Source organism: Carcharodon carcharias, chromosome 17 (assembly GCF_017639515.1).
Source record: "Carcharodon carcharias isolate sCarCar2 chromosome 17, sCarCar2.pri, whole genome shotgun sequence".
NCBI classification, from domain to species: domain Eukaryota; kingdom Metazoa; phylum Chordata; class Chondrichthyes; order Lamniformes; family Lamnidae; genus Carcharodon; species Carcharodon carcharias.
The window spans coordinates 76519584-76537237 of record NC_054483.1 but is presented as its reverse complement, the minus strand read 5'-3'; the positions used below and the strand labels follow the sequence as shown (position 1 = coordinate 76537237).

Genomic DNA, 17654 nt, shown 5'->3' with positions numbered 1-17654 from the left:
GGGCAAGAGAGCAGGGTGGAGTGTTAAAATGGCAAGCGACCGGGAGGTTTGGGTCATTCTTGCGGACAGACCTGCTGAGTTTTTCCAGGTAATTCTGTTTTTGTTTTATGTTCTGACATCAACCCAATGAGATCTTGATCCTTTCCTATCTACTTTGTCTAATGATACTTTCCTAGTTCCTAGATTATAGTCTACTTTGAACAAATAACATTCTCAATGTCTAATTTTAATACTGTAGTAATGCTTTACTAAAAATTACGGCCTATGAAAAGCTAATGTGCCCATATAGTTGCTTTGGTAAAACTGAAGGAGACAGTCCTCTGGTTTTTTTTAAAAGGGTTCAACCCTTTTTTTGAAACCTGTAATTTCCCAAAGGAATGCATTTTATTCTGTTCCTAATCCTATAATTAGTCTCAATTGATGAGTGATTTGAAAACATTTAATGTTAATTATGTTTAATCCATTTGCTTGAAATTTATGTTTACCCTATCACTGTGACCAGCTCTGATTCAGAGAACTTTGTTGTTCACACATTGTGCCCGGAAGAAGAGGTGTTAACATTAGGGTTTGTTTCTAGAATTAAAGTCCTTCATTCTGTTCATTTTCTGTTAATACTTTATTTTAAATGTTGGATACTGATTACAATTAGGAAAGAGGAGGAAATAGCAGCATTGGTGGAATTATGGAACCTAAGTATGAGGGAGCCAAATTAATATTGGTAGAAATATTGGAAAATGTCCACAACTTGCATTCATATTATATCTTTAACATAAAGACATCTGTCAAAGTGCTTCAGAAACAAGTAAAAGGAAATGAATCACTGGCAGCAGAAATGACCAAAAGTTTGATTGAAATAGATTGCTTTTGAGATTTTGTTACAATGGAGGGAGTGAAGTAGCTTAATCTGTTAATTCCAGATCCTGATAGCACAAAAAAACTGTGCATTCAGTGTGCTGCTATTTAAAGTTTTGCAACATGATTCAGAAAATGATGAGTTGTTCTGTCAGTATGCAAATACTAGTGCGTATATGCTATTTTCTGAAAACCTCTGTCTCTGTGATATTTATATTCTTGCATCAAACATGGGAATTTGATTATACACCTGCATTGCACACACGTTGCAGTTCAGCACCTGCTCCAGATTAACCGTTCTTCATTACAGATGAGCTGTTTACTTGAAGAATCAGCTAGTCCGAGAAAATGCAGGGTTTTTCCTGATGTTTTATGAAATTCTTCAATAGTAGAAATACTTGGTGCAGCTCTTTGAGATTTTAAATGTTTGTATATTGCCACAGCTAATTTTGAAAAGACCAACCCAAAACAACTCAACTTTATAGAAATTTCTAATTGACCCCAATCTGTTATGTTATAGAAAGCTGTGTTCATAGCTTTCTTTGCTTACGTCAATTCTCTCATTAAGGATGTGACTGTTGTCTGCAGTGGCTCATCTTTCACATTTCCAGCAACAAAATATGTTCCTTAATTGAGCATTCACCACATGTCCAATGGTTCCATATCCGCTGGTCCTGGGAAGTCATGTGCTGGAAAATGCAGAAGGTGATGTCACAGGTGTGTTTGTCAAGATAAAATTGGCTGTTCCCATTTTTTTAAAAAGGCAAACGGTGTACTGGATCATTAGTTCATTGCAATCTGTAGCTACAATTTCTAACTTGGTGGAAAAGCCTGATCTGGAAATGAAACCTGTGGTGATAGATTGAAGGGAGCACAATGTCTGAAGAATGTCCATCTGTCTTTTTGTTCTTACTAATCTATAACAGTTAGGAATGGAAAAATGCCATTTGGTCCTTTGGAGCTCATCTCTCTGGCATTTTAACTCTTCCATTATCCCATCTGTCTAAACTTGAATAGCAGCAATGTTTTTCCCTCTTTACCTTGCCTGACATATTCTTCCGGATCTGTCACCTGAATAAAGAATTGTTTTTGCAAAGCATTATAAATGTACTTTCTTTCATTTCCATTGTGTGTCCTGGTCTTTCTTGGCAAACTTTGATTAGATAATCTGGGTTTATTTTACCTTTTTGCCATACACTTATGTCCTGCTTTATTGAGTTGAAACATCTCAATGCTTGTTCAAAGAATTAATTTTTTTTCAGAGCTCACAACAGGCATATAGACAAACATGGCAGCCATTCTGTACTTGCAACATGCAAGGAAAGGAAGCATATGCTCGAGGGGATTAAAAATAATAAAACAATGGCTTCCATTTTATTATATATGTATTGCTATTCAATCATGAAGCTGTGACAGATTTTACAATAATTCTGTTGTCAGTGAGTTATTTTAATTATTTGTGAACTGCACAAAACTAAGTGTCCTGGATTCATGCAGTGTAATTGCTGTATGTTTCATGTTGCAACAGATGCTTCGTTTTAAATTATAATACCTTGCAATTCTCTGCACGTGCTGTGCTACTTTCTATTTCATTATAGTAAGAGCAATTGGGCTCAATACTTGGATAGTGTTTTCTGCTCAAACCTCAAAAAAAAAATCATTTTGATTTGAAGAAAAGCTAAATTAAATGCCTTTTCTATTTAATTATCTTGTTACAATACCAGCTGTTTACCAGATGGTTTGTTATTACACTGCATACTCTGTTCAAACTACAGTAATGCACAATCGTATTTTATTTTGCTTAAACTATGTACGAGCATTACCAAGTCATAAATATAGGGCAACAGTGTTTTTCCTTGGCTATTTATGCCATTCAGCATTGAACATGTTAGCAAAATATTTATTCACCAACTGCATGACATTAGTAAATTCAGTGCCTGGAGCAACAATGTCATGCAAGGATCTTTTCAGTTTTTCAAAGTCTCAGAATTCGATACGCCCAAATCGTTTTTCCAAAAATATATTTTATTCATAAAATTTGTAAAAGTACACTACATAACAATTTAAAATTTGACATTACATTAAGTGCGATACAGATCAGTTTCTTTCAATATAGTACTTGAAGTGTCTGTCCATAATCAGTTGTTTGAACCATGTGCTCCAGTAGGGCCTTGGCTACCTCAAACAATGTGTGGAGCAAAGACTATGGGGAGAATTTTCTACCCGTCAGGCAGGCGGTTTGGGAGCGGGCGGGCGCATAGTGGATCGCCGCCCGCGATGGGCTGCACGTCGCCCTTTTGCGTGGGCGGGTCAATTAAGGCCCGCCCAGCGTAACACGCACCCGGAAGTGCTTAGCGCTACCTGTACCGGAGCTGCCTCGGAGATTAGTTTAAAAATAAAACATCGCAAAAAGTAAAACTACTAAGACATGTCACCTCATGTGACATTGTCACATGAGCTGGAACATGATTATGAATTTTCGGAACACATTTTAATTAATTAATAAACACTTCATGAAACCCTATCCTGCCTGTGGATGAGATTTCATGAAAAATGCAAAGACTGCCTGGGCTCTTCGCCTGCCTGCCAACCTTAAGGTTGACCTGAGAATCAGCTTAATTAGTTAACTAATGGCCTTAACAGTTTGGCGAACGTGCAGCTGACTTCGGTGCATGCCCGCCGAACTGAAGATCGGAATGACGCGCAGTGACGTTGGGATGCATGCCCGATGTCACCACGCATCATTTTACGTGTCGGCAAGCGGGGCCCACCCCTGCACACCGACCAGAAGATTCAGGTCCATAACTAGGATTCACTTCTTAGTCAAGCATAATGGTCTAAATCTAGCTGGAGCACCGTTAGTTGGACTTGCTCCTGCACTTCTTGAAAAGTAGCTTGATGCAAGCGCAAAAGGCGACCTTGGTGAATGACAGGGCTAATGCATCTCCTTAACTGAGGAGATTTAAGACTTGAAAAAAATACAGAAATCATGAAGAAAGGTAGGTGGATTAGAGTTAAATAAGGCGAGGAAAGAAAAATAAAAAAGGTAACAAAAGATTGGGTTGAGAGGAAAAGAGGCAGAAGGGAAAAGTAAAAAAACGTAAAAATTTGTCATTATTAAAATGTCTTAACCACAATTTATTACATGCAGAAATGAGGTTTAACAGTTTAACCTGTTTCCTTTCTGGGCCAAAGGGATTGATTGGTATTGCATTAACAATTATACATAGGATATACAGCACAGAAACAAGCCATTTGGGCCAAACAGTCCATGCCAATATTTATGCTCCACTCGAGCTTCCTCCCATCTTTCCTCACCTAAACCTACCAACATAACCCTCTATTTCCCTCTCCCTCTATGCTTATTTAGCCTCCCCTTACGACTTGCTTCAGCCACTACCTATGGTAGCAAGTTCCACATTCTCAACACTTTTTGGATGAAGAAGTTTCTGCTGACTTTCCACTTGATTTCTTGGTGACCATCTTATATTGATAGCCTCTAGCTTTGTTCTTCCCATAAGTGGGAACGTTCTCTCCATGTCTACTCTATCAAAACCATTTATGATTTTGAAGTCCTCTCATATATTGTCAGAAGGGCACGAATGTAATCAATCATGAACATTAACTTTCTGCAAACAATTTAATGCACAAATCCTGCAAGTTCTTAAAAATATCAGGAAAGCTAAGGGTAAGACGCCAGAAAATTTTGGAGTTTTGCAACTCAATGTACACTTTATACCCTGAACTTGCTAGCTGATTTAGCATTCATAAACCACATGTACTATTATTTTTGCAGGAAGATTTGGCCCAGTTATTAATTGCATTGATTCCAGGCATTAAGCAGCATCCGGTTCATATTCTGCCATTTGTTCGAATACTTTATCTGTATGATTTTGTTGCATTTGATTTGTGTTATACACTTACTATATAATTTAAAGATGGGCTTGCAATATTTTTACTATGGAGGATTGAGTGCAGACTGTTTTTCTCCCGTGTTCCATAATGTGTTTCACCTGACTCCAAATGTGAATGCTAGTGTTAATTGATCAACAGTGGTGTATAAAATTGTTCATCTAATAAAATCTTCCCTGCCATGTGATTCCCACAGCTACTCTGTTGGATTTAAGGGGTGAACATGTGTCAGAAGATTCTAGATTGAAGTTCCAAAGGAGAACTTGAGTGCAGCAATCTTGGCTGATATCCCGATATCCCATGCAGTACTGAGGGAGTGCTTCATTGTTGGAGGTGTCGTCTTTCAGATGAGATGTTAAACCAAGACCCGATTTGCCCCCTCAGGTGGGCATAAAAGATCTCATGTTATTTTGTTGAAGAGTAGCTCGGGGGAGTTATCTTGGTGTCCTGCCAAGTGTTTATCCCTCAATCAACATCACAACCAGAAACAAATTATTTTGTCAGTATCACATTGCTGATTGTGGGAGGTTGCTGTGCCCGAATTGGCTGCTGCATTTCCTACATTACAATAGTGATATACTTCAAAAAATACTTCAAAAAATACTTCATTAGGTGTAAGGCACTTTGGGACATTTGATGGTCATGAAAGATGCTATATAAATGCAAGTCTTTCTTTTTAATTAATTATACTCGAGCATCCTTTATTGTCTAGTTTTGTTCAGCCGAGTTTCTTCTGAATAACACCAATTAAAGCTTCAAACTGGATATAGAATTTCAGTACCACAACAGAGACACTGATGAATTAGCTAAAGTTATGATTCTCAGAAAACTGTAATACAAACTGCATGCTTTGAATGGTAGATATTGCTGGATAATCTGTAACATTTAGAAAAGAAAAAATCTCATTAGTACCTTATCACGTGTCTCAAATGTCTTAAAGAATTTCACATGCAAGGATTCCTTTTGAAGCACTGTGACAGTACACAACAGTTACATAGGCCATTGTGCTAGCCAATCGCACATAACAAGATTCTGCGAAAGCAGTTAGATAAATGACTAGTGATTCTGTTTTTGGTGATGCTGGTTGAGACTATAATCTTAGGATGTTTGGTGAAATCCCTGTGTTTTTTATTATGCCCACCTGAACAACAGGAACATGCATCCAAGACCTGCTTTAGTGCTTCACCTCTAGGACAGCATATCTGTAGTATGTATATATAAATAGTATGACTCAATAAAGAAAGATCAAGCTGAGTGCTTGGAATGTCTGAAAAAGCATCCAAAGAATTAGTCTTGAAGTGCATCCACTGTTATATGGACTGAAGCAATCCATGTCCAAATGCAGCTAAACCTGGACAATGTCCAAGTTTGGGCTGACAAGTGGCAAGTAACATTCGCGCTACACAAGTGCCAGGCAATGACCATCTCCAGCAAGAGAGAAACTAACCATTGCCCCTTGACATTCATTGGCATTATCATTGCTGAAACCCCCATTAAAACACACTGGGGTTTCCATTGACCAGAAACTGAACGGAACTAGCCATATAAATACTGTGGCTACAGGAGCAGGTCAGAGGCTTGGAATCCTGCGACAAGTAACTCACCTCCTGACTCCACCATCTACAGGGCACAAGTCGAGAGTGTGCTGGAATATTGTCCACTTGCCTGGATGAGTGCAGCTCCAGCAACACTCAAGAAACCCGACACCATCCAGGACAAAGAAGCCCTCTTGATTGGCATCCCATCTACAAACATTCACTCCTTCCACCACTGACGAACAGTAGCAGCAGTGTGTACCATCTACAAGATGCACTGCAGGAACTCACAAAGCCTCCTTAGACAGCACCTTCCAAATGCATGACCACTACTATCTGGAAGGACAAGCAGATAGATGGGAACACCACCACCTGGAAGTTCCCCTCCAAGCCACTAACCATCCTGACTTGGAAATATATCGCCGTTCCTTCACTGTCACTGGGTTAAAATCTTGGAACTCTCTCCCTAACAGCACTGTGGGTGTATCTACACTGCACAGAGTGCAGCAGTTCAAGAAGGCAGCTCACTAACACCTCAAGGCCAATTAGGGATGGGTAATAAATGCTGGCCTAGCCAGTGACACCTACATCTTGTAAAAATGAATTTTAAACAAAGGTCCTAATGCAAAAGTACCTGGTTTATTTTGAATCACAGGGCAGCAATATCTATTCACTGTCTTCCCGTGTTAACACTGTTAATACCAGGCTCATCATCTCAGCGGTAGAATTGTAAATCCACTAAATCAATATTGAACCTATTTAGACCTCTGTTTCACCTCAGCATGGCTCCTGAGGTCTGCCCAAGGTGGATGTTGGGTGAGTTGGTATGGAGTGTGTAAGGGCCAATGTGGTGAGTGGGTTGGCATTGGTTGGCTTGAGCTGGCATAGGGTTATAAGAGGCTGTGATGGGTGGGTTAGCGTTAAGTTGCATGGAAGGTGTGAGGGGTCATTAGGGGTATGTGGGGACATGAATTGGCATGGAGGGTATGAGGGGCCAGTGGGGATGTATGGGGGACATGGGTTGGCATTGATGGTGCATTGGGAGTGGGTGGAGGTGTTGAGGGAGTATAAAAGATGAGGGCTAATGGACATAAAACATAAGCAAACAACCAGGATGAAATACAAGAGAACCAAGGTGGGCATTTTAAACAGTCTGCTTCGATGCTCAGCAACCCCTGTGAGCATCTCTGATTGTCATCTAGGGGTGACAGGCCTGACCCCATCCTGTACCCGCCCCCTCAGAATGACGATCCCACCATTCAGTGGAATTTCTCTCAAGGCAGATGCCGCAAGCTGGGTAATTTCCCGACTCGTGCTACCCACCTCAGGAATGAAAATCTAGACCCGCCTTTTCAGGTGGACATAAAAGAACCCATGGTACCTCTGCTGATATTTCTTCCTCGAACAACACCACGAATGAGCATTGACTGGTCATTCCACTGTTTTTTGCTGGACCTTGCTGTATGCCACTTGGTTGGTAGTTTTACCTATGGAACAAGTGGTAACACTTCTAAAATAATTAATGAGCTGTAAAGTTCTTTCAGGCATAAGCAGGACATGGGACGTTTTGTATAAATATAATTTCATTCCTCCTTTCATAATTCTGGAATGATGAACAGATGTTATCTACCCATTTTAAATTTACTGGTTGAACCTCTCAAAATTAGAACAATAGTTTGTTAAAATAATAATTCAAAATTTTTTAAAGTTATAATTGAAAGAATAGAAAGTGAACTAGAACTGTAATGAATCTTAGTTTGTTATAGACTTTACACTGACTTGTTTGTAATTAAAAGAATGCACGTTCATAAGAACCCTATTGGTGCGTGTATATAGACCATATTCTCCTATTTATGCATAAATATTCAACTCCTACCCCTCTCATCAGTTTGAAAATTGCATATCCAAGTTACTTTTTATAATTTTATAAATTGGGAAGTACTTACCAGCTGCTTGCGTTTATATTGAATTTATAAAATAGAAAAACATGCCAAGGTGCTTCACAAAGCGTGAATCAAAATAAATGGACAGTAGGGTCAGGAGCATTGGGACAGTTTACATGAGACAAGTGTTACCCAATGTATTTTATTTGTGTTAAAAGCTAACTTATATGGAGGAGTTGAAAGAAAAAGATTTGCAAATTGTAGTTTAAAGCTATAACCCTTCAAAAATGATGTGTTTATTGAATATTGCTCCAGAAAATAGAAATGAAGAAAATCAACAAAAATTAGAATCAAAGTGAACACTTTTCAAATATTAAATCTTGTTTTATTTCCTGACACATCGTCCTGTGATTGTTTTTTTTTAATATTGGGATCTGGTGAAAAGAATACCTTTTGTAAACCGAAATTACTTGCAATTGAAAATGCTCAACCTTACACCTTAACTTTATTTGAAACTGGTTGGACCTTGCCTGACTGTACAATGCTGTTCACTATCTAACTGATAAAATGATTGTCTACTGTGTATAGTCTTTATTAAGCAACTATTGATGTTTTTTTTTCCAGAAGATGAAAATAGATTGCGAGACCTTGGTAAAGTTCTTGTACTATACAGGAATACAGTTATGCCTTACAGCATCTACCAGAGACGAAAGAAGAGAGCCAGTGATGAAGAAGCAGTACGACAATATGCAAGCCTGGTTGGACAGACCTGCGCAGAGCGAATGCTGCTTTATCGAAACTAAAGACATGGTTTATGTGTTAAGATGTCAAAATAAGAAAGCTCTGTATGCTAAATTAATGCTGTGTAACAACATCACAATACACATCTCCTATTTTAAAAGACTCTGACCAACCACTTCATACAGTGTGTGTGTGCATGTATGGGTGTGTGTGCCTGAGTGTAAATGTTTTTTTTGTAGTCTACACAGCATTTAACTTTAAAGCTGTTCTCGAACTTTTCCAGGCAAGTCATCTCCTTTCAGTTTTCTTTGGGATAAACCTCACCAAAAATGTTTTAGTCTCACAGTACCTAGGTTAGAATTCTTTTGCTCTGTTCTTTCACTTGGCTTTTCTCTCTCTCCCTTTTCTTTTCCACTGTGCTCTTGTTTTTTTTTTTTACTTCCTCCTAATCCCTTCCACACTCTCACTCTACTCTCTGAATCCTGTGCTTCTATGTTATCTATGTTCTTTCCCCCTATATTAAGGTCTTGATTTCATTTCTTTTCATTTTTCCTTTCTCTCCCCAGTGAGCAGACAACTAAACAGCCTTGGAGAGCTGGACAGGGTGCCACATGTTGCTTGCTGGACATTGTAATCTTTCATGTGACTGCACATTTTTGTTTGCGTATGTCACAGCCTTTACATTGAAGATGGGGAATGAGTTAGCTGAGTGAGAATAGTGAAGTTTCAGAAGGGGTAAGAGGATATACCCAGAGTCCCAGCAGATATTGCAGTAAGACAGGACATTGTTAAAGCCAGGTTTATGGTTGTTTATGATTTTTCTAATATAATGAATGATTAATTGTTTCTGTAGATTGGTAGTTGAACTTATATCCATGTTTGTCTAGAACAGCAGGAAATAACTGATCTTAATTTTTTAAAAATTCAAATGAAAGAGTAATACATGCTAGATGCAATGGGTATAGCTGAGTGAGGGAGCAGCCATTGCAACAAATACATTGTTTCCTATTTTTGCTGCAAGGCATTTCAGGGAAATTAAAATTAGGGGAAAGGTTTTGCATAATATTGAACTTCAGCAGTTAGGAAAGAGAAAATACATCTAAGTACTGAACCAACAAGGAAAAAGAAAACCAGGTTATTTGTCACAATGTACATGATTGATTCAAATTTTATTATAGAAATACTGTATTCACATAACACTCCAAAATAAACATAAATGCTTATATAAAACTTATATTTTGAAAACTTTTTTATTTTTACATATAAAATTCTGGTTGATAGACTGTGACCTTAGGCATATTATCTGAGCAAATTTTTCACCTCATAAAACATTCAAATCTAGCATCCAGATCCAGAAATTCATTGATGAAAGGGTTTGACTGGCACAGTAAACTCATTTCACACTTGGCTACAGCATAGACATAACAAGTGATCACAAAGTACATTGAGAAGAGAAGCTATTGATCACGGGTATACAGCTGATGACAGAAACTGCATGGATGGAAAGCATATGTTGTTAGACAAAGAGCAGCATTTTTCTCAGCCTGCCAAGCAATGTATATAAATTTGTTTGAGATGGCACATGTGTTGCACTGGTACCTATTTCTAACTATATCCTTTTACATTGGTGCCAAGTAGAAAATAAGCATCTCTCAAAACCGTGTGACACAGCACCAGCCTGTTGTCATGCACTTTTTGAATAGCGCATTTAAGAGTGGCAGAGGTATAACAACTAGGGAGACAAAAGGGGAGAAAGTGGGAAGTTGCATGATTCCAAAAACTAGTTTGACACATCTCATACAGCAACAAGTTGTATTTATGTAGCTCCCTTACTGTAATAAAACAGCTGAAGGTTCTTCACAGAGGTATAATGAAACAAAATATGACACCAAGTCACATAAGGAGATGTTAGATCAAATTACCAAAAAGGTTAGGTTTTAAGGAGTGTCTTAAAGGAGCAAAGTGAGGTGGAAAAATTCAGGGAGGGCATTCCAAATTTCAGGGTCTAGACAACTGAAAGCACAGCCAATAATGATAGAACAATTAAAATCAGGGATGCTCAAGATCGAGAATTAGTAGAGTGCCAATATCTCAGTAAGCCTTCATATTAGAGGAGATTACAGAAATAGGGAGGGTCTGCCCTTGGAGGGTTTTGAAAACAAAGATGAGAATTTACAATCAAAGCATTGCTTAACTGGTAGCCAATGTAGGTCAGTGGGGATAGAGGTGAACACAATTTGATCTGAGTTAGGACAGCAGAGTTTTGAATGTCCACAAGTTTAGGAGGGTAGAATGTTGGAGGCCAGTCAGGATTGCATTAGAATGGTCAAATATCTAAGTAACAAAGGCATGAATGAGGGTTTCATCAGCAAAAGGGGTGAGACATAGGTGGAGTTGTGCTGTGTTAAAAGGTGAAATTGGTGGTCTTAGTGACAGACTGGATGTTCACCACGGAGTCAAGTATAACATAAAGTTTGCAAGCAGTCTGGTTCAGCCACAGACAGTTGCCAGGGAGAGGGATGGAACACAGTTTATGGTGGGGACCAAAAACAATGGTTTTAGGTTTTTCCCAATATTTAATTGGAGGAAATTGCTGTTCATTCAGTATTGAATGTCAGGCAAGCAGTCTGACAATTGAGAGACATTGATGGGGCCCAGAAAGCTGATGGAAAGGTAAAATTGGGTGTCATCAGTGTACATGTGGAAACTGCTATTGCTGGATTTTCATTTGTGGATCCATCTGGAGCAAATGCGGGTCACACATGCCCGCACTGGAACATAGACAGCAATTTTTGAGGAGAATGCTTCCAGCTGGTGGGCTCCAGAGGCTGGCGGGCCAACACTGAAAGAATGGCAGTCAAACTGGCAAAGGTGGAAGCTGCTAGTATAGTTTTGAGAAACAGTGGGTGCCACAAAATGGAGAGATCCTCAGAAGAGCTTTTACAATTTTTTTAAAATCAAAGAGGCCACAGCTTCAGGCTGTCATCTTGGAGGGAGAACCCACTGCACTGGTCCTTTGATCTGCTATTAGGAGGCCACCTCCATTCCCTAGCCGTATTTTGACCTCAGTGGGGGCCTGTGCACCAACTAGAGAATTTCAGTGTATGTGGAGTGGCCTTAATGGGCCCTCTAAATGGCTATCGGCTATTTGCATGCAGTTAGTAGCAGGAAATTGCAGACCTATCCATCTCTGGCCCCACCTCTGCTGCCAAGTGAAAATTTAGCCCATTGTTTTTCAGATGAAGGGCAGCATGTAGATGAGAAATAGAAAGAAGCCAAGGATTGATCCTTGGGGGACAGCAGAGATAACAGTGTGGGAATGGGAACAGAAATGATTGGCGACTCAATGACTACAATTAGATAACTAAGAGTTAACCAAGCGAGGGCACTCTCACCCAGCTGGATGACAAGGGAAAAACATTGGAGGAGAATGGTGCAATCAACTGTGTCAAAGGCTGCAAAGAGGTCAAGAAGGATGAGGATGGATAGCTTGTCTTTGTCACAGTGAAAAGGATGTCATTTGTCTCATGGTTAAAGATATCCAACGGAGATCCCATTGTAATGCATAGATACTTGGGTAAAACACAAGTGCTTCGGGATGTTTTGCAAAATTGCATGCTCAATCCCTAGTTCAATTTCAACCAAATTACTCTAGTGCATGAGTAGATAATGCTTTGTCTTTCACTTAATTGCTAGGCTGTGAGAGTAAATTATGTTGATGGCCATGAAGAGCAGCCAGGCAGCTGTTACTGATTATGTTGAAATGGTATAGCTGAGAATGGATTTTCTATTTTATCTCACAAGCGAGTTGTGAAGAACTTTCCCAAGAGCAGAATAAACAGGGTGCCTGTCATACGGTTCCGAGTTATGTATTCTGCTTATGCAATTCACTGGCCACATAAAATAGAAATTGTGAAGTTGGCACTTGTTCCTCTGTCACAATGGAACACAGCTGAATGTTTCCCATATCATGCAAATCCCTTACCCTTTCCTTCATTCTCTTATAGCCCCCGAGAAGAAATTAAGTTACTTCGGATAACTATGGAGAGAAAAAGCCAACTTGTATTGATATCAGCCTTAATACTGGTACATCTTTCAGGGCACCTCAAACTCAAAATTTAACCTCCAGCCAATTGTTTTGGAGCGCAGCGACTGTTATGTAGGCCAATTTAGCAACCATTTTGTTCACAGCAAGGTCCCACAAATGAGATATCACCAGTTAATCTCTCTTTTATGCATTGCTGGTTTTGAATATTGCTCAAGTAACTGGGAAAGTTGTGCTGTTCATTAAACAGTGTCCCATGATCCTTAACATCTACCTAAACTACTAATAGGGATTTCCAACAATGTAACCCTTCCTTGTATTGCGTGCTAGCCCAAGTTATGTGACCAAGTCCTAGAGAGAAGTGTAAATTCACAAACTTCAGGCTTCCAAGTCATTCAACTTCAGAAATGAAATGGTTTTCTAAACTGTAAATTATAATCATTATTTTCTGACTGGAGAAAACATGGTGACAGAAGAGCAGACAGTTATGCAACAATAAGCAACTAGTAATAGACAGTACGTTAGGAAGGGGAAAATTTTATCAGCATTGTCACACCTGATCATATCAACGACTCATTCGGAAAATTGTAAATTTCTGGATATTGTGAGAGGATTGGCTAAGTTGTGGGGCCTTAGAGTAGAATAGACTGCTAGTTCATAGCCTATTGACTTAAAACCATGAGGAATAGCCACATGGGTAGGTATGAGAGGGTGGATGTACCTACAGAGCTTATCCACTCAAGAGTTGGTTCCTAATTATGCTGATCAACCTTTGAAGAAAAAACCCACTGTCATAATAATTTGCATACATTGAGTTGTTCTATATTTCAATCATTAAATAAAGCATGTACATTCATTGTCTCAGGATATCTCAAAGGGCTTCACAGTTACCGAAGTACCTTTCTTCTTGAAGTGTGCTCAGTGCTTTAGTGTGCTGAAGTCCGAGAGTGGGGCTTTTTACTTAAATGCAAGAATGTTACCTCAACCAAGGCTAAAGGCTGGTACGTATTACAACACTCCTTCATGTTTTAAAGGATTTGTGAGGTTTCACAAGCTGTGTAAAGTTGTGTACAAGCTGACTAAATTTAAATTAACTATTCTGGTATGTTGTCCAGTATCAGTTATGATTAAATCTGTTACGTGCTAATCTGAATTAAGGTGCCATTTAATGGGCAGAACACATATTTAATTTGGAATTTAAGTGCCAGATTATCAGTTGATTTCTGCGATTTTTGACTGTACAGTTCAAATTAAATTTGACAAAATGGTCATGTGCTCATGATTCACATGATGCACAGCTGTGCAAATTCCCCACATACATTATTTATTTGTAGTCCTTCAAATCTGATTGAAAACTAGGTGTACATCTTCATCTAAATTGCATTGCAGATGGAAATAAAAGGATAGTTTTCAAACTGTTAAAATAATTTCCCCTGTTACTGAACCAATTCAAAAATATAACTGAATTGGCATAAATATTAATTTGCTGTACTCCTTTATATATTTTTAACCCACTTAAGGATGCGTGATGTAGTGGGTTACAACACTTTTAATTCTGGGTATGTAGTTTTCTGTCCGGTCAAAACTGTTGGCAAAAGCCTTCTCTCTTTGTAGGCTGTAAGTACCCTAGGTTACATGGCACTCTGAACTTTTGGTCCGAATGATTTGGCAATACGGGATCTATGTTGGCGGTTGTAGGGAATGAGGTTGTGGCCAAGTAAACCTTTTCCCTAGATTTAAAATACATTTGTGTCGTCAAACATGAGTATTCCTGCTCTGAACAAATGTGGTATGCATTGGGCAATAAATCATTGGAACAGCGTTGCCCCATTGAAGAACAAAAAGCTCTTATTTGTTTTGGTTAAGAGTATAGGAGGAATAGAGCCCTGCAAGACTTTCTAATCACTGCAGCCAATGTCAGCCAATGCCTTGCTTGCTACAGAGCAAGGTAAATGTTGATTCAGTGATTAAGATGATGGAGTTAATACCTGGCATAGTCATAGTGTCAAGAGTGTGAAGCAATCATCTGAGCCACTGTACTATCAGGAGACCTCCGTTAGTTTGTTAATCTATGATTCAAACATTTTATTTGTTTCCAGTCCCTGATTCAGAAAAAATACCAACCCAGAAAGATCTGATTCTGTATTTAAATATAGTGATTACTCTTTCCCTCGTGGTGTGTGCTCTTTATGAATAATAAAAAGTTGCAGTTTCTTTCGGACAGACAGACCAGCAGTCGCTAGTCTCTCTGGTGGTCCATATGGATGTGGCTTTTCGTTAATAACCATCTGGTCAGATGAGATTATTTTCGTAAGATTCTTCATACAATCAGAGTTTGTAAAGTTGATATTGTGCCTAAAAATTGGCAATTTATAATCACCCATCTACTCTGCTTGCACTTTTTAAATGTTGTTATGCTGCATTTCTGGGCTTTGGAATTATGAGTAAACAATGATAAAAGGGGTATACTGCATATAAAGGGGTATACTTCCTTCTATCTCCATACGTTTAGAATGTTTGCTGTACAAGTGCCTCTTACAATTGACTTTTAAATGATTTCTTTAGTGAAACTAGAAATATGCAATGCTTTTATATCTCAAATTGATGTATGACACTGCTTCAATTGAAATATATTCCTGGTGACACCTTAAATCCAGGTGATTCATCTATGCACTGCATTTTTGACGTTGTTGACTTGATTGTGAATGGTAAACCAAGTATTATTATGAGTCCATTTAATTATTTGTGTTTAATGTTCATTAACTGCTGTGTTTCAATCACTTGATATTAGTTGAATGTTTGCAGTATGTAAAGTCAAACACAATGTAACAGTCACGTTTATTCATCATTTGGTGTTCTGCAGAAAGTGTTACTGTACGAGATTGTCTTTGTGTTTAAAAGTTCAATTATTTGTTAAGTGTTACAAGTGCAACAATTGATTATTAAAAGCTTACACCCTCCGACAGCAGCTTGAGCAGTAGATCTGCTTCACAGCCATTATAAAGGCCAATTGTTGAAGTCCCAGATCTCTTTCTTTCACATGAATTTGGTTACTTGAGCAAATTTAGTGGGTTCTTATTAATCTGTTTAAATGCCGAACTCAGACAATGAATTCTGTTTCAAGTGGGTTGTGAAAAAGATGCATGTTTCATCCTATTTGAATAATGCTCCTTGGTATATGATTATAGAACTAGACTGGCAGTAATTATGAACAAAATTGGTCAGCCAGACTATGCTGCCTTCCAAAACAAAAACAGAATTACCTGGAAAAACTCAGTAGGTCTGGCAGCATCGGCGGAGAAGAAAAGATTTGACATTTCGAGTCCTCATGACCCTTCAACAGAACATGATTTGGGCCTCTTCACTGGTACCATCAGGCAGGTACTACAATCACTTTGCCCAGTGCCCACCCATGTTCTGTTCTGTTGAAGGGTCATGAGGACTTGAAACGTCAACTCTTTTCTTCTCTGCCGATGCTGCCAGACCTGCTGAGTTTTTCCAGGTAATTCTGTTTTTGTTTTGGATTTCCAGCATCCGCAGTTTTTTGTTTTTATGTTGCCTTCCAATGGGGAAATGAAAGTTTTCTTTGAACATCTATTGTTTTCACTGGAGCCAATTTTCAGGTTGAGCACTGGGCAAAGTGATTGTAGTACCTGCCTGATGGTACCAGTGAAGAGGCCCAAATCATGTCTATATTGAAACTTATCTGTATCATTTTGACAAACTTCCAGCAACTCAGGTGATGACAGGTAGCTCATTGATTGTGTGTGGCGGGTTGGTGGCATGGGACAGGAGGCTGAGAATCCAGTGGTTCCTCCACTTGGCCAAGTTGGAAATCCAAATTTAAAGGGATGCGGGGGGGGGGTGGTTGGGGGGTGGGGGGTGGGGGGGGGGGTGGTTGGGGGGTGGGGGGGGTGAGGGGCATGGCACTACGTAGCTGTCTGCAGGAAGGGTGCATTTTGTGGGACCAGGAGAAGCATTCATACTTATCTGAAATATTCCCACTGGTTAGGACTGATGTAGGAACTAAATTTAAACATTTTAATAAGGCTTCCACCTGTTTTGGGTGGAAGCTTTGGCCACTTATTTCAAGACCTGCTCAGAAAGAAGTTGAGCCAACAGTTTTTTTTTTAAATCTCAGAATTAACTGAGTGACTGGCAGATGAAAATTGTCTCAACATTTCTTCCTTTTGCCATTTTCTAAATACTGCATTGGGTGCCTAATAGTATATTGTAGGGAAAACCAAAAGACGTTTTTAGGCTGTCATTCGTCTAAAGTCCTTTTTCCTTAGTGATCAATATCGGTCACATTTGCATTATTCTTGCCGCTGAGAAATGTTCCCTGACAAAATATCTATTTTGGCCTTTCCCTCCAGTGTTTTTCTAGAAACAATGTTAGGTTGCAATTTGATAGATGTCAAATATATTTAAATATATTGCTTAAAAAAGACATTTTGTTGAAGCTTTTCATCTTGCATTCATCAGGATAATCACAAGAATACCAATGTCAGAGGAAGCAACAAAGTTACACTGTATGAGAAGAGAGTGTTGATTGGTTGGCAAGTGGACTCTGATTGGTAGAGGAGTTGCCACAGAGAATGTACCAGTTAATGATAGCTGACGGTTAACTGCCAAGTTTGACATTTTAAACCAGGCAGCTTGACTCTGGTTAAGGCATTGCCCTGA

General features: G+C 38.9%; 1 protein-coding gene across 9 annotated transcripts in view; it reads left to right on the top strand.

Annotated features, from left to right (window-relative positions):
• LOC121289736 (arginyl-tRNA--protein transferase 1) overlaps positions 1-15931 on the top strand; it is a 272072-nt gene extending 256141 nt beyond the window's left edge. For all 9 annotated transcript variants that reach the window (XM_041209426.1, XM_041209425.1, XM_041209432.1 and 6 more), the window contains one exon: positions 8807-15931. In XM_041209426.1, the coding sequence (XP_041065360.1) occupies positions 8807-8985 (179 nt within the window). In that variant the 3' untranslated portion in view covers positions 8986-15931. The remainder of the gene's footprint in view (positions 1-8806) is intronic.
• The last annotated feature ends 1723 nt before the right edge of the window (positions 15932-17654 follow it).